The 18,413-nt window shown below is 32.9% G+C and overlaps 2 protein-coding genes across 5 annotated transcripts; both read right to left on the reverse strand.

Moving 5' to 3' along the window:
* Positions 1–1,158: 1,158 nt before the first annotated feature.
* LOC126754402 (putative sodium-dependent multivitamin transporter) lies at positions 1,159–18,197 on the reverse strand. Of its 4 annotated transcripts, none has more exons than XM_050466328.1 (3): positions 18,123–18,197; positions 2,850–3,915; positions 1,159–2,629 (listed from the first exon to the last, which is right to left on the reverse strand). In XM_050466328.1, exons 2-3 carry the CDS (start codon positions 3,826–3,828, stop codon positions 1,857–1,859), a joined length of 1,752 nt encoding a protein of 583 aa, XP_050322285.1. In that variant the 5' UTR covers positions 3,829–3,915; positions 18,123–18,197; the 3' UTR covers positions 1,159–1,856. The 4 variants fall into 4 exon arrangements, with proteins under 4 accessions (XP_050322285.1, XP_050322284.1, XP_050322282.1 ...); XM_050466327.1 differs by lacking the exon at positions 18,123–18,197 and adding an exon at positions 5,765–6,118; XM_050466325.1 differs by lacking the exon at positions 18,123–18,197 and adding an exon at positions 5,737–6,118.
* LOC126754403 (putative sodium-dependent multivitamin transporter) lies at positions 11,376–18,221 on the reverse strand. The gene is made up of 3 exons (XM_050466330.1): positions 18,123–18,221; positions 14,221–15,286; positions 11,376–13,381 (listed from the first exon to the last, which is right to left on the reverse strand). The coding sequence occupies exons 2-3, from the start codon at positions 15,197–15,199 to the stop codon at positions 12,618–12,620; spliced, it is 1,743 nt and encodes a 580-aa protein (XP_050322287.1). The 5' UTR covers positions 15,200–15,286; positions 18,123–18,221; the 3' UTR covers positions 11,376–12,617.
* Positions 18,222–18,413: the final 192 nt, after the last annotated feature.

Below are 18,413 nucleotides of genomic sequence, written 5' to 3' on the forward strand. Positions count from 1 at the left end.
ATCGCTCCTGGCCCCAATATACTTGTGCCAACGTTTTTTCTCAATTTTCGAAACAGTTGTTAAAGTCAATTTCCGGCATAGCCTTCAATGCGCGTAGGCATTCACGTTCAATGTCTTCAATTGACGATTTCCTCGGAGCAGTCGTTTGACTTTGTGAATAGCCAGAAATGGCACAGAGCTAAATCAGGCGAATACGGTGGTTGCAGCACGATATTGGTTGAAAATTTGGCGAAAAACTCGCGAAAAATCAATGCAGTATGCGACGGTGCATTGTCGTGGCGCAAAAACCAGGAGTTGTTGGACCATAATTCCGGACTGTTTTGACGAATAACTTAGCGCAAACGATGCATAATACTCAAATATTTTTCGGATATCTCATAACCTTGATTTCTGACCTGCTTTGACGTAATTTTTTCTGCTTCGGCTCACCTTTGTCGCGATATTCGATCGATTGATCGTTTGTTTCTGGGTCGTTAGCATAGATCCAAGACTCATCGCCAATAAGAACACATTTCATGACATTCTTTTAGTCGAAAAGCATTCTTTCACAGGCGTTAACGTGAAGCTGTTTTCGAAAAAAATTAGTGACTGTGGAACCAATCAAAATATCACTTTTCTGGAGCCCAAATGATCTTTAAAAATGGTGTTTACTGTACCTTCCGATATTCCAACGATAACAGGAAAGTCTCTGACTGTCGATTCGATTCTCAAGCACCAATTCCTTTACTTTATTGTCGTGTTGGTCATCAGTTGTAGTTGATGGCCGGACGTGGTGCTGGACGTCCCTCCTTGAATGATTATATACCAACCAAAAAAACTTGCTGGCGACAAAAAGACCGAAGACCTGTTCCAGCATTCTAAACGAATGAAACTTCTTTGTTGAATAATTTCACTCATCGTAAAATTCGCCGAATGCACTTTATGTGCTTTAGAAAGACAAGCATAAACTAAAAACGAATGATTATTTTGATGTGAGATTTGGCATCGGTGTCACTGGCAGTCTTACCAACCTAAAAAAATATAAATAGGCTTTCGCGCGAAATTTAAATTAAAAGTCTTACTATTTTTTGCCCACATTAATGTGTTTGTACATTTAAAATTTTAATGAAGCAGCTAAGAGGAATTTGATGAAATAATTACTGTGAACTTAATGCAAAATAAATTTTGTACATTAAACATTTTACTTTATTTTTTTTCAACAAAATTAATTGCAGTAGTATATGGTATAATGTGTATACTTTGCTTAGCAAAATTAATCTGTAAAAACATTAATGTCATGTGTCATCAAAAGCTAGCAACGATTATTAACAGCAAATCAGCATTAAAACCCTTTACAATACTTTTTCAGCTGACGACAATACAAATGGGTACCTATTTTTATTTGTACCTACTTTCCTATATATCTGACACAAATATGAAAATTTAGTAAAAATACATATTTTTAGCAATTTATTTCGAATATACATATTTATTCCAGAGTTTCTTTTCGTTTCGTTAATACAAATAACACTAAAAGTAGTAACATTTTCCTGAGTGAAGTATAAACTCAAATATTATTATATTTTACATTCATTAGTAAAGTGCTTAAAATTGACAATTAAACTAGATTATTTTATTAAGTAAAAAGTAAATATTTTAGCCTTAGCGGCTATTAAGTATTTTTGCAGTAAACATAAACCTATAGAATTACTATGACTTGAGCTAAGAGTTAGTTTAGCTCCATTTGCTTAAAAATAAATGCAAAGAAGAAAGTTCGAAATTTACAAGTCAATTAAATAATTAAATTAAAATAGAGATATTATAATTAATTGAGTAACATATTCAACATAAAACTGAACTTCAAAACACACTTTTTCCTAGGCACCTTGGAACTTTGTCAATTCCTCAGCGTCGTGCCTTCTTAATCTTCGCGCCAACGGTGGTACGAATAAGTCTACATCGATTTGTTGATGATCCAGATAGATTTGCTTATTGTCAGCCCATTTTAGAGCCTCCAATAGCAAACTTAAAACATAACCACCAATTAGTGTAATCAAAAAACCGATTACGCAATACCACATATAAGACAGTCTATAGAACCAGTTATATGCAATTGGCGGCGACGCTGTTGTTGGTTGCGCGGTTGTCATATTGAACGCCTGTGTAAGGGACTCGGCGACCAAAGTCATATTACCAGCAGCTGGGCAACCATCATCTTTAAAATCTAACGTGGTTGGCGGTTGTTTCGGACCACCGAAACCGATAATGAAGGAGAATATCAAACCGATTAGTAGGCCCAAAAGTACGCCACGTTGATTCGCACGCGTCGTAAATAAACCGAGTGTGAAGAGGGCCAACAATGGTCCACCGACTACGCCGAAAATGGTTAGAGATGCCTGTAGAACACCACCCATAGAACTGGCCGTGAAAGCCATACCGATGCAGACCATCCCATAAATGCAGGCCATAATTTTACTCGGCAATGTTGATTCTGTTTCTTGTAACGGTCTTTTCGTAAAGTGTTTATACAATGGTTTGATGTAGTCCTCTAGTGTTACAGTCGATAGTGAGCTGACCGCTGATGAAACGCTTGAGAGACTGGCGGAAAATATGCCTGATACGAAGAGACCACATAAACCAGGATATTGACCTGTGATGGGAAAATAGTAGGAAAAAATACAATATTTTTGGTACGTGTAATGTATGATGGGGTTTTATGGTTTGAGCGTTTAAGAACATGCTAAGGTTTATGAAACATGAAAAATCGAAACAAAAAACTTTTTAATTATTCCTTAAACATATTAATTTGAGATAAAATTAGTGTTCTAAAAAATCCATTCAAATCATAGAAAACCTTTTCAGGCTCTTACCCATTGTATCCACCGCAAATAAAGGCATCAATTGATCTCTAGATTGTATTCTACCCTCCAGCAGGGGATCACAATCTTTATAATACTGAAATATCGCTAAACCACTGAATAATGTGCTCAGGCTTAGTGCGCTCAGAATAGGTACATTCCACCATATTGCCGCCTGGGCGCTCTTCAAATTACGTACACTCAATAAACGTTGCACTTGCACCTGATTAACAGCATTTACTGACATATATATCACCATGCCACCAATAATGAGACTCAACCAACTATGTCGCACAGTGGGATCCAGAGAAAAGTCCGTGAAATATATACGATTACGCTCCTCGGCTACCTGCCAAATCGGCGCCAAACCACCAGCTTTGATGGCCGATACGACGATTACTGCGTAAATGGCAGCGAACATTAGGAGCGATTGAAAGACATCGGTTATCAGCACAGCTTTTAGTCCACCAATGGTCGAGTAGAAGGTGCAAATTAAGCCAATAGCTAATATCGCGGTAACCTTGCTCACACCGGTAACAGCTTCGAGTGCTAACGCTGGCGCATAAAGTACAATACCCGTGTAAAGTATCATCTGTATGGAGTAGGCAATCGAAGCGGCGAGACGTGTTGAGTGACCAAAACGACGTTCCAAGTATTCATAAACGCTCATGGTGCGCATGCGATAGAACACCGGTAGGAATAAATACGCTATAATCGGTGTGCTTATGATGTACGACAAATTGATTATACAAAACATGGTGCCAAATTGATAACTCTCATTGGATATACCGAGTAATGAGATGGAGGACATAAAACTCGCCATCAAGCTCACAGCAACCGGAAATGTGGACATACTCTGGTCGGCCAGGAGGTATTCCTTGATTGTTTTCTGCTTTCCGCCCGTATAGCGATAGTAAATGCCAATCGAAGTCGAAATCGACAGCACAGTAATCAGTACGGCAAAGTCCCAACCATCAAAACTGGGCTCCATCGTGTTTATGAATGTTTATATAAATAAATTGTAGAGAAATAACGAAGCAAAGTATGGGTTTCGCGCCTAATTACAGCTGACATAAATCTAATATATATAAATATATAAAATCAGAAATATAAATGAGTATTGATGTAGCATGTCAATATAAATTAAAGCACTAATATCAGAAATTAGAGAAATTAAGTAAAAATGTTATAAAGTATTGTGTTGCAGAAGAAAACGTCGAAGACCCTATGATTATGACTATGCTGAATCGATTTAGCTATGCCCCTCTGTCCGTCAGTCCGTTTTTAGATATGCAAACTAGTTCTGAAATTTTTAAGATGTCGACCTAGAATTTTGTGCATCTTCTTTACTTTCCAAGTAGTTGCTCATTTGTTGAAATTGACGGTATCGGATCAATATAACCTATCGCTGACATACCTATTGATCGCAACGTCATAAATCACGACCTCGTATGACAGGATGTCTTCACAAAATTTTAAATGGATCTTTTTGAATATATTATTCAGGACGGACCACTATAGCATATATGTAGCTGTCACACAAACTGACCGTCCAAAATCAAGATAAAGATATTTGTTTATCATTTTATGTTATAAGAAAGAAACCTGTGAAGTGTATTATATGATCGGTGCAGCCGAAGCTAACGTTTTTTCTTATTCAAATATGATTTGCGTTCGGTTTTTGTCGACTTCCGGCTTTCGCAGCAAGCACTTACTGTTATTGTATTTATAGAATATGCTCCTCATACATACTAACATACATTGTATACCTTTGAGGTATGCTACCGATTTGCCAGTCCTTCAACGTATATTATAAAAACCCAATTTTATGAGAGACTTATTATACTTCTGCCCACAAAGATTTGTTATCACAAAAAATTAAAATTCGAAAGCACGATAAATTGTTAAGTTCCACAAGTTTTCAATTAACTTGTAATACTAATAATCAGTTTCACTTTACGATTGAACACATTTTCACTTTATAACAATTTTTACAACTTAATTTAATTTTTTTTTTGACATTTTTATATAATTAATTGCGGTTTCATTTTTAATATATTTATTATTCTACTGTAACTTGATCCGAATTGCGGTAACAAAACGGAAAAACTTCAATCACTATCAGGGTTGCAAGTACTGCTATAATAAATAATTGCATGAACATTTAAATTATTATTATTTTTTTTTAATAATCCCGAAAATCTTTATTAAGAAAAATTTAAAAATTTTGCGATCATGATCACCATAGTACACGATTCTCCGATAATTAGATAATAATTTAATTGAATATTAATACATAAATTAATTATCGCGCCATTTTAATATTCAAAGGTCATCAACGCATTTTATGTTTAATATAAGTACGATCATGATGCAATTTCGAACAGAAAAGCTCAAAATATTTGTATAGAAAAATGAGTAAGACACATAAAAAAAACGCCGGCATAGTTGTTGTTGCGCAGAACAGCACGTGCTTTCTCATTCAAAAACAAAACAAAATCCGCTACTTTTACGTCATGAATTTAGCGCCAAGCACACGCAGCGAAAAGTATATAGCACATACGTATGTACATACATATATGTAAAATACACATATTTGTTTTCTTCTTCACTGACACACATACTATGTACATAAATATGTATGTATAACTACACAAACAGTTCCTGTTTACTTTTTCTTCATATGTATGTGCGCATTCATATTTAAATTTAAGGATGTATATGTATGTATACTCGTCTATGTTGCAAAAACAAAACTTGCGCACTACAAATTTCACTCACACTTTAGATACATACATATGTACATGTAAATATTAAATCTGTCATTTAATAATTTAACTGCAAACAAATCATCACAATTGTTTATCAATTTCAAACAGTTAACATAAACAAACCGTACCTTTTCACATGCATACACATGTACGCACCTATAAACACTTTATTGTCGCAACGCGCCACCTAACAACAGTATATTTTGCGAATACTGACTTCCGACTCATAAAACGTCCGACTTCTTCGAAAATCCAATAAGAAGTGAGCGAAATGGTCGCATTGAAAGCATACTCTCAACTCGATATTTTCAAAGGGCGCGCATTGTAGTGAGCACACCTGACGTGGTGCTGTGGTGAATTAGAAATTTTAAAGTCACACAGAGCGCAAAATATGCAGAGAATTTAAGTAATCGCAATTAGTTCAATAATATTTAAAGGCTTTCGTATATTGGCAAACGTCAAGCTCACTGCTCTCGCCATACACGCCATACATTTAACGTTCGTTCTTAAAACTGTAAACATGTGCGACAAACAATCGGTTAATGTTAATTAATATTTACACTTTTTAATTCGCATGTGAATTTAAAAATATGTGTAAATTATTCCAGCAATTATTTTAACACATTATTTCTTTTTTTCAAATATTAGTTGTCTGATTTTCCGCGTTGTTGCTGTCTAATGACATGATCCTACACACCGATCGTAGTCCACACAAACATACCTGCACACCTACCTGTCGTGTTTAGTTACTATAAGGCGACGTGCCAATCGATAACTATTTTCTCTGTGTTGAGTTGCTTTGAGAAAACCTAGTAAGTGTTGAGTTGAGGTGAAAGCATTTCAATGGAGTGTTAAGATTTTACATTTGAATTATAAAAAATGCTAATTGGACGTTAAAATTTTTGTTTTGGCATTATAATAACTAATTATATTAGATATGAATAGAAATTAAAAGAAAATGCTCACTTTTGCTAATGATAATGGAACCGAAAAATATATACATATGTACATATGTATGTATGTATGTATGTATGTATGTATGTACATATGTAAGTATGTATGTACATATTTGTTATTATTTGAGAACTTTAAACAATAAACCAGTCTAATGGATGAAGTTGCATTCGAAATATATGAATTATATTTAGTTTTGAACAAATATTTTTAAATCTGCATCCAGGAATTATATCTGAGTTTATCTACATACATACATATGTATGTATATGTATCTGCTGATATAATCTCAATCTTGGAATATTTTCTATAACAGTTAAGAAAGTAACAAATGCAAATTCAAGCTAAAATTTTGAAATTCTTTTCAAAAATGCTTATTTCAAAGATAACAGTACACATTTCAACACTTAGTAGTAGTTGCGATGTATCATGGACGAAACGCCAAAACTCAATTCCTTATCACAGTAATGCTCAATGCTTAATCATAAAAGAAATCATTGAATGCTTGCGCCAAACAACAAAATTATTATTAGAAAAAAATGGCAAAGAATATTCATTCAAGAAAAAAATGGCAAAGAATATTCATTCAAGGTCATTTCGATTTTAATAGCAAGAGTAATAAAGGAATGTGTCAACGGTAATTGTGTGATTTAAAAACTACTAATAATTGAAACATACTTGTAAAAATCAAAAGAGCAGCGTAATCGAGTTTATAAAATTGTTGATTCTTTTTATAACTATACTGAACGGTTGGATTTTATATTCTTATCCCTTTGGTGGCGTATTTTTATGTATGTTATGTAATATGTATCCGGATGCTCTTAAAGTGTGGAATCACTCTGTGCACTACCAACCCATAAAATATATGCTTTTAAAAGCTTGCACGACCATTAAAAAAACTTATTTCTGTAGCAATTCCTCAATTATTCCTCAATTAGTTTTGCTTTATCTACTGCGAAACAATGCAAATCTGTAAATTCGAAACTTATAGAATGCATATTAATTATTTAAGTAAATATAGAGCAACCTGACTTATACTACTTATAATAGTTCTGGACAGATCTTAAGACGATTCTAGAGATCTCCATACAAATTTGTTATAATTCTACCCCGACAAGGAAGTTAAAATAATATTTTGATAAAAAGCATTCACGAAAATTATGAGTATTTTTTCTATATTAAACAATAATTTTTCTAAATGTAGCTGATGTTTATACTTTTTAAGAAAATATACTTATTATGAATGTCGTTATAAATGATCTGTCATAAATCAATTAGAGAGACTGAAAAGAAATATAATAATAATAGTAAATGGATTTTTCACTATGTTTTATGCATTATTTATTATAACATTTTTACTATAAACACATTAATTATACGCAAATAAGTGTGTACGTAGGCATAGTTTTACTCTTCTGATGTTAAGACTGAAAATATACACTTTTGAGATTTTCACGTGCTTATATTAGCCCTTAATATAATACAATAAAATTTTATATGCACGAACATATTCGTTTTTTATTCTTAATTTCAAGGTTGATCAAAAATAGTTCATCAAAAATAGATAATTTACATTTTAACGGAATATTTAATACATACATATACATTTTTTCAATGTGGTATATTGTTTTTATACATATATTTTATAATGTTTTTTTTTTTCTAAGTAACATCTTACGTTTATTTGTATATTGTACATACTATACATGTATATACTTGTAAATTGTTGTAGGTACGCACTCCTTAGAGATTCTTCATTGTGTTTTTTGATGCTGATTATAAGTAGATGGAGAGTATTTTATTGTTGATAAACAGATTACAGCAAATATTGCCACATCTATGTAGCGTAATATGTTAATTAGCAGCTCTCCTATCACTGCTCTTAAAATCATCTGCTAAGGACTAACATTTTGCTGATATGCTGTCAAAGGTGTGTACAGAGAATGTTAATGAACATGAATGAATGAATTCCTTAACATTCTCTGGTAAAGAGCCTATTTTGAGACTTTACAGCAAATATCGCTACATCTATGTAACGTTATATGGTAATTAACAGTTCACCCAGAGAACTTAAAACATAGAGAAGGTGCAGGTTCGACAGCGAACATTTGATAAATTTGCGACACGGAATCTCACCACACAAATACAGAATTCACGCTGTGAAATGTTAACATTTTTAACAGTTCTCCACATATTCAACAAAGAATATGAAGAGAAATAAATATACAATTTACGGCATATGATGCAAATCAGAGAACTTAAAACATAGAGAAGGCGCAAATTGAATTCTGTATGATGTTCGATTGGACGGTTAACAGAGCTTATAAAATTGCGACACGGAATTTCACCATTCTCGCTGCTATTTAGCAGAATTGAGCATGTGCAATGGCAGAAATATATGTAAAGCGTCTGAATTCATGCGAGAATGAATAAAGAGAAATGCTTTGAAGAAAAATATGCAAAGTCACACAAAGAATGTAAAGAAGTATTCTCTGAGACACATATGCGTGATCTTGTACCATATGAACCATTTTTTCAGAAAAATTGTAAAAATTTTAGTTTTTTACAAAATCGTAAAAAATTAGATAAATATAATTAATTTTATTTTTTAATTTTTTAATTATTTCAAAAAAGTTACATATGTATATTTATTTCGTCTATTACAAAGCGAAGATGTGTCAAATGAACTTCATTTCTTAAAAAAATTAATGACCTTCATGAAATATGCATATTCGCATTATTTCGTTATCATTTCCATATTTGTACCAATAGAATTTCTATGACACATGCATATGTGCATATGTTCATACATATATTATTTCTTTGGCACATTTGTCTGTATGTTTACGAAAGCAAATGCGAGCCACATACATACATATGTACATACATTCATAATAACAAGTGTCGCACGCTTCTTTCGCATCTCCGTTTTCATGGTCACCCAATGGCCGAAACTTGCGTTTTGTCAAAGAGTCAAGTGCAACAAATTGAGCACGACAGACTGCAAGCGACATCTGTCAAATATTAAAATACACACGTTCTTATGGACACAGTTTTGTAGTTGTGCAGCTGGCTTAATAACTGTGTCCCTAAGAACGTGTATGTCTAATCTTCGTCGCGCTCATTGGTTCAGCACTTATGTGATGATAGAAAATCCGAGCTGTGCCGAAAGAAACTAACAAACGATCGCCGATTGTTACCGCTTCCCTTGCTGCTCGAACAGCGTCGCCGACAAGCTAGCGTAAATATGTATGAAGATGTATGAGCGTGCATACATATCGACGCAGATTTTTGCGAGTCACGGAAAAATATTTTAGACAAATATTGTAAATCGACAACGGCTATGTTGCCACTTTTGTCACTTCTTTCTGTGAAGAATCATCAGAAAGTTGTTCAATTTATGATTTTTAGCTTTTGCCACCGTCGCGAAAAGACGCTTGTAGGCGAAGGCATGCTCGGGGAGATGTTACGGCGTCTGTTTTTATGAATGAAGCGAGGTCGCTGGTGGAATTTGCGCCTGCGTTTATGAATGAAATCGTTTTGGTTGTAAAATTTACTACATTTGAGCTTCGCCAATTCGGCTGCCATATTGGCTTGCCATGCTTAAGCTATTTAGGCAATTGTTGTTTTTGTAGAACAATGCTTCAATTTTTTGTTGGTGACATATTCACATGTGTACGCATATGTATGTTTGTATGCTTATGCATTAGTTGTTCGGAAGTGTATACAAATATATGTATGTACATATAAATATATATGAATGCATGAACATGCAAATTAATGCGCGCGCATGTAATATACATATGTATGTATTGATAAGTGATAAAATCATGATTTGAATTTCTAAATGCGCACATGCGTATACATGCAATCATATGGGCAGATAATAAGATTAATATGATAGACGATATATTTATGTATGTATATATTTTTGTGGTAAATTAAACTTCTATTAGTAAGAAATATAATACAAAAATATTTATTAGTATATTCGAGTATACTATGTAAAAATCAAATAAAATTATTAAATATGCAAGTCCAAATTGACTGTAAATATTACTATGCATGCGGTTATACTCATAATTATTTTTACATGCCAATATGGAAATGCCGACGGCAAAATGCAAAAGCATACATATTTGCATACATTGCGATTGCCTGGTTCAAAGCTAAAATTGAAGCATGAAAATATCACAATGCTGTGGTTGGGAGTATCATAAGGAGCCTGCATACATACATATATTTATGTCTTCATATTTTTGGGCATGTGGGACAGAGAACACAATAAAAAATGTCTTTACGTTCTCCGAGTGAGACGTGTGTTTTGTACACATTTTTCGCTGTTAAAAGTGGAATATCAAAGAACTTATTTTTCTTCAATATTCTCTGCTTGAGCATATGTATATGCCATCTCATATATGCCGTAAATACATATATTTATTTCTCTTCATATTCTTTGTTGAATATGTGGAGAACTGTTAAAAATGTTAACATTTCACAGCGTGAATTCTGTATTTGTGTGGTGAGATTCCGTGTCGCAAATTTATCAAATGTTCGCTGTCGAACCTGCACCTTCTCTATACTTTACATTCTCTGTTTCAGTATAGTTTCGTATTATTGAAATTGATTAATGATATTTAAAGCAATAAGTGAGAAATAAAAAAAAAACAATAATAATAGAATAAATTATAAAAATTACAATAATAACTAAAATATATTCAAAAAAATGTACAAAAATATTTAAAAAAAAATTATAAAAGTAATTGTAACCACTTAAACCACGTATGATGAAATAATTACAGTGAATTAAAAATGCTTTTTAATAATAAAAAATATATTAATAAATAAAATTTAATCTGCTTTCATTTCAAAAAATGCCGAGTCAGCAAAAACATTCCTCAATTCCTTTTTACTATTTACAATTTTCTTGTTGTAATTACATTTACGCAGTGTTTATAAAAATTAAAGCTTCAAAGTCACCGACCGATCACCGTTTATTAACAGCATATCAGCATTAAAACCGTTACAATATTTTTTTCAGCTGACTACAGTTAAAATGGAAGACTCTTTATATCTGACATAAATGTGTAGTATTGTAGTAAATATATTTGTAACAATTTATTTTGAGCACATTTACAACAGAATTATTTTTCTTTTTATGTAAATACGAATAACACTAAAAAATATTAACATTTCATTGAATAAAATATAAACTTTAATTTGCTTAATAATTAAAAAAAGAAATATAGTGCTTAAACTAAGAGTTTTAGATTTTTTCGATAAAGAAGAATATTATAAAGACCATTCAACATAATTTGAGGTAATCACGAAACTTACTTACTTAATAAAATTTTAAAGAAAAATATTTATGTACATAAGTATGTATATATTGCATAGCCTATATAATTTATAGGTTAAGCTGGCCCTGAGAATATACTACTGTACATATAAAGTTATATTTTTTGAGTGTGATTTCATTCTTTAAAGCTTTAAAAGCGTAGAAACTTTGTTTGCAATATTTTAGAACAGAAGTTTTTTAATAATTAAGTAAAAGCTCCTTTTAATTAAATCATATACATTGTTTAGGGGTTTAATACATTAAAAATAATTTTTAATAAATGACAAATAAATTTTATGAAAACATTGATCCTAAAAAAATAAAATTTAATATTATAATCTACATGTAGTAGTAATATAATTGTGTAGTGTTAACCTCAAAATGGCTGTAATTTGGGGTAAACAACTATTTTGGCTCTACTTTATTTAAAATAAATGCCCTGTAGAGCGCTAAAATTGTACTAAATCAATCAAATAATCTATAAATATATACATACTCGAAGTATTTAACGATTTTGCTAAAAATATTCTACCAACTACGATAACTTAAAAGAAACCCTTAACAGCTTAAGCACACACTGACATTATAATAAACTTTCAAAGCACTAACCAATAAAAGCGAATTTAAATTAATTACTTTTTTATATACATGAATACTTTTTGCACTTTCATCTATAATTAAGTATATTGTTGTTTTGGTGCTAGCTTGGAAAGCGCTTTATAACTTTGTCATTTCTTCAATGTCATGCCTTCTTAATCTTCGCGCCAACGGTGGTATGAATAAGTCTACATCGATTTGCTGACTATCTAAATAGATTTGTTTATTGTCAGCCCATTTCAAGGCCTCCAATAGCAAACTTAAAACATAACCTCCAATTATTGTTATTAAGAAACCAATTACGGAGAACCACAAGTATGACAATCTATAGAACCAATTATATTCAATTGTTGGCGACGCTGTTGTTGGTTGAGCGGTTGTCGTATTAAACGCCTGTGTAAGGGCCGCGGCGACTAGAGTCATATTACCAGCAGCTGAGCAACCATCATCTTTAAAATCTAACGGGGTGGGCGGTTGTTTCGGACCACCAAAACCGATAATGAAGGAAAATATGAAACCGATTAGTAGACCCAGAAGTACGCCACGTTGATTCGGACGCGTCGTACACAAGCCGAGTGTGAAGAGTGCCAACAATGGTCCACCAATTACACCGAAAATGGTGAGAGATGCTTGTAAAACGCCACCCATAGAACCAGCCGTGAAAGCCATACCGATGCAGACAAGCCCATAAATGCAGGCCATAATTTTACTTGGCAGTGTTGATTTAGTTTCATGTAACGGTGTTTTCGTAAAGTGTTTATACAATGGTTTGATGTAGTCTTCTAACGTTACAGTCGATAGTGAGCTGACGGCTGATGAAACAGTCGAGAGACTGGCGGAGAAGATACCCGATACGAAGAGACCACATAAGCCTGGATACTGACCTGTGTTGAAAAAGTGGTAGAAAAATAACATAGTAATTTTGTTGAAGATGACTGATGTGATTATGTGAATTGAGGTTTACGATTAAAGCAAAAAGATGAGCTTTATGAAGTAATTAACACATAACCTAAAAACGTTTAACTCGTTCCTTGTCATATAATCGGTACTGGTTTTAATATTAGCTTGTCTGGGATATATATACATATACATACATATATATATGTAAGTTTTATCGAAAAAATATAAAACGTGAACTTTGCGTTGGACCTTTGCACCTCGAAATCCTTCTGACCCACAGCAAACCGTAAAAGGTCCTCCGAAATGGCTGGCTGTTAGCAAAGCCCCAATTTTCTAGCAACTGTAGGCGCTCTGAGAAAGAAGAAGAAGCAGGTGTTCCATCACGCGGCGTGTTTACATAACCTGTAGAACGCTCTTTAGCAAACTGTATGAAGGTATGGAGGAAGGCGTGGTGAAATCATCTTACTACTTCCTCCGCTGTTGCCCGGTTTTTGCCAGGCTGAAATTGAAATATCTCGGTAGACACACCTTTAGTGAACCAAGAGAAGTGACTGAGATTGATATTAACCGCCGGTGAACCTAAGTTAAACTTTACTTTAACGAGTAGTTGGTGGCTGAAATAAAATGAATCTTCGAAAAATAGATGTTAAGGGAAAAGTCTTAGAGGTTTTCCAGTTATAGTGTATAATATAGCGCAATAATATTAAATCCAGTTCATGCCCCACCCTAATATTCTTTTTGATGCGATAAATTGTGTTGAATAAAAATGTATGGTTTAATTATGCGTTCAATCAATCAATTAAAAACCAATTCAGACTCTTACCCATTGTATCCACCGCAAATAAAGGCATCAATTGATCTCTCGATTGTATTCTACCCTCCAGTAGTGGATCACAATTTCTGTAATAGTGAAATATCGCTAAACCACTGAACAATGTGCTGAAACTGAGCAAACTCAAAATTGGCAAATTCCACCACAGTGCCGCCTGGGCGCTCTTCAAATTGCGTACACTCAATAAACGTTGCACTTGCACCTGATTGACACCATACAACGACATATAAGTCACCATACCACCAACAATGAGACTCAACCAACTATGTCGCACAGTGGGATCCAGAGAAAAGTCCGTGAAATATATACGATTACGCTCCTCGGCTACCTGCCAAATTGGCGCCAAACCACCGGCTTTGATGGCCGACACCACGATTACTGCATAAATGGCAGCGAACATTAAGAGCGATTGAAAGACATCGGTTATCAGCACAGCCTTTAGGCCACCAATAGTCGAGTAGAAGGTACAAATTAAACCAATAACCAATATCGCGGTAGCTTTGCTCACACCGGTAACAGCTTCCAGGGCTAAGGCTGGCGCATAAAGTACAATGCCCATATAAAGTATCATCTGTATGGAGTAGGCAATCGAAGCGGCGAGACGTGTTGAGTGACCAAAACGACGTTCCAAGTATTCATAAACGCTCATGGTACGCATGCGATAGAAGACCGGTAGAAATAAATACGCTGCAATCGGTGTGCTTATGATGTATGCCAAATTGATTATACAAAACATGGTGCCAAATTGATAACTTTCACTGGAAACACCCAGTAGCGTGATGGAGGACATAAAACTCGCCATCAAACTCACAGCAACCGGAAATGTGGTCATACTCTGATCGGCCAGGAGGTATTCTTTGATTGTTTTCTGCTTTCCGCCCGTATAGCGATAGTAAATGCCAATCATAGCCGATATTGCCAATATGGTAATCAGCACGGCAAAGTCCCAACTATCAAAACTGGGCTCCATCGTGTTTCTGAATGCTTATACAAATAAAATTAACTGAAATAACGCAGCGATATGGGAGTTTCCTGTCTATTTACAGCTGACATGTATCTATATAATATATGGAAAACATATGTATGTATTTGTTGCTAAGATATCAGAATAATTATATTATGAGCATACATTTGTATATGTATGTATGTAATATGCCTTGTATTTATCAAATATAAATACAATTACATTACAAAAAAAAAAAAATAAAGTAAATAAATCATTAACTATTGTCGCGAATTTTGTTTCATACATATGTACATATGCACATTAGAGTGATTCAAAAAAATTTTTTTTTTTTCGTTTCGTACTTGGAAAAATAGGTTCTTAGACACCTCTAAGAAAGCCTCTCCAAACATGAGTTTTTAATTGTAACGGGAAGGTCCTCCTACATACAGTTTTCTATTTTTTCTTATTATCAGATTGAAAAATTTATATCTCGCTTCCAACTACTTGAAAAAATATCTTGTTCCTTGGATTTTGTAGGAAATTGAATGCTCTACAAAAAAGGTCTATTATGATTTTTTCAGTAAATTGATGTTTGACGATGAATATCCGCTTAACCATAAGAGACCATTTTTATAGAGCAGTAAATTTATTACAAAATTATGATATTTCATAATAATTTTTTTCGAGTTATAAAATTTGATTAAAAAATTTTTAATCAAAAACTTTTTCTTTTAAACGTTTCTTATGATCTTTTTTGTATTTTATAAGAAACAAGATATTTTTTTCAAGTAGAAAAAAAATTTTTCTATCTGATAATAAGAAAAAATAGAAAACTGGGTGAAGGAGGACCTTCCCGTCAAAATTAAAAATTCATGTTTGGAGAGGCTTTCTTAGAGGTGTCTAGGAACCTATTTTTCCGAGTACGAAACGAAAAAAATTTTTTTTTTTTGAATCACTCTAATGCACATATAGTATGTAAGTACTTTAATTTATTCCCAACTCTCTTTTATAACAAAAAACTATTACATTTTTATGCCGATTATAAAAAATTATAAGCTTTTCTAAATAAGGGACAATTAAATATATAAATGGTAATTATATATGTATACATATACATATAATAATTTTTTATAATTTTAAATAATGGGTTGTCAAAAAAGTCTTGCGGTATTTTTATTGAATTTTTTTTTTTTCGAAATTGAAATGAATTTTTGATGACTCATGCCCAGCTCTTGACCGATGCTACGGCTGCTACTATGCCGGTCTCTTTCGACCAATTCAGCGATTTTAACGCAATTTTCGACGACAGGCCTTCCGGAGCGTGGCGCATCTTCGACCACCTCTACACCAGAACGAAAACGTTGAAACCATCGTTGTGCGGTGGAAATGGAAACTGTATCGGGTCCATAAACTGCACAAATTTTATTGGCGGCTTGAGATGCAATTTTGCCTTTATCGTAGTAGTACTTGTAAAATATGCCGTATTTTCTCTTTATTTTGCTCCATGTTTGCGACGCTATAACTCACGAACGACTTAAAAGAAACGACAATCAATCAAACACGTGTTAGCGCGTGAAATGAGCTTTCCAAAAAGGTGTAGCATGACCCGATGCGACGAATAAAACTAGAACTACGCGCTTTCAGCGCCAACTAGCGAAAATACCGCAAGACTTTTTTGACAACCTAAAAGCAATTTTTTTTCTAGTTCTGAAAATAATTTACTATTTTTTTATTAATTTTTAAACAACAATAATAATAAATTATATTTTAATATTTAATTTTCTGTACTTTCAAAATAGTTTTTGAAATCAACTCGTTGTTGTTTAATTTAGTTTATTTTCAAAATAACCGTTTTCTTTTAATTTTTATTAATTTTCATAGTTAAGCGTTTTTTCATATTTTTAAAAGACAACTTGCGTATTTGTCTTAGTTTTAATTATTATTAGAAATTCGCAAATCAAACATTTTTTTCGATTATTTCACTCACACAACATTTTATGAATCAGCAAAAATATTTTTATTATTAAAATTTTAAAATCTTATTGGCATAAATCGTGGGTAAAATAAAGCACTAAAATATGGATATGTATGTATATAACTACTTAAATTAAAAATTCCAGTAGCTAAGCTTTTTTCATAATATCGTGTCAATAAATTATTTATTTTTTTCGCAGAAATTTAATGGTAAACAGCTTCAAAGCTAGCATACGGTTTTCAATAAACAATACTGAGAGCTTGTAAACTAAAAAATTCACTGCTTTTGCTTTATACTAGCTTTTATGATGATATTTTACATTTCACTCGCAAGTCACTACAAAAACAAAATTCGCGAGAGAGCATTTGAATTTTGCCTAGTTTACCGGCAATACTTCTTTTGTAAACACGGCTATATGCACACATATTTTCAGTTCACCTGAAATGTAAATAATCGGTTTCACATTACAATTGAGCACTTTTTTTGTGTGTATTTGTGTTAATGCTGTTAATTTGTTGTTTCTGACTTAAAGCTCGAAATATTTGTTTTGTACAGCGGATGTATTGCTCGTACAGAAAAAGTCGAATATGTGATTGTTGTTGGCAGAAGGACATGTGCTTCCAAAGTTCTAATTGGAAAAGGTACAAGTTCAACCACTTACATATACATACATATGTACGTATGTCATTAACTTAGCGTATTTCGTGAGGTTTCTTTATGTAAAACATATTAATATACTCCCAAGCATGATAGCAATTTGTATTTATGTTGTTATATATGCACATACATACATTTAATACATTTAAGTATATACTGCATTTTCTAAGCAAAAACAATACTTGCGCACTAAAATTTTTCACTCGCACTTTACATAAACACTCATTCAATCGTTGCAATCACTAACTAATAAAAATTCAGCACATTCATTCTACATTTATTTATCAATTACAATCAGTTGATGTCAGAACGAACCTTTTAACTTGCTTTCAAACGTATGCATATATTCTTTATCACTTTATTACCGCACTACGTAACTTTAAAACTGTCTATTTTACGATTTCGACTTCCGACTCATAAATCATCCGACTTCTTCGAAAATCCAATAAGAAGTGAGCAAAACGATTGTATTGATGGGATACTCTCAATCATGGTATTTTCAAAGAGCAGAAATTTGCCAAACAGCTGATTTGAGGTGAATTAGCGAATTCTTTGAGACACACAGTGCGCACAGTGTTCATAGATTTTTTGTAATTGTAAAAAATT

This window comes from Bactrocera neohumeralis, chromosome 4 (assembly GCF_024586455.1).
Source record: "Bactrocera neohumeralis isolate Rockhampton chromosome 4, APGP_CSIRO_Bneo_wtdbg2-racon-allhic-juicebox.fasta_v2, whole genome shotgun sequence".
Lineage (NCBI taxonomy): Eukaryota > Metazoa > Arthropoda > Insecta > Diptera > Tephritidae > Bactrocera > Bactrocera neohumeralis.

Excerpts from the sequence above, each read along its gene's own strand:
- LOC126754402 (XM_050466328.1), bottom strand. The coding sequence starts at position 3,828 with ATGGAGCCCAGTTTTGATGGTTGGGACTTTGCCGTACTGATTACTGTG. Across the intron at positions 2,630-2,849 it reads ATTTGCGGTGGATACAATGG|GTCAATATCCTGGTTTATGT; the intron begins GTAAGAGCCTGA and ends TTCCCATCACAG.
- LOC126754403 (XM_050466330.1), bottom strand. The coding sequence starts at position 15,199 with ATGGAGCCCAGTTTTGATAGTTGGGACTTTGCCGTGCTGATTACCATA. Across the intron at positions 13,382-14,220 it reads ATTTGCGGTGGATACAATGG|GTCAGTATCCAGGCTTATGT; the intron begins GTAAGAGTCTGA and ends TTTTCAACACAG.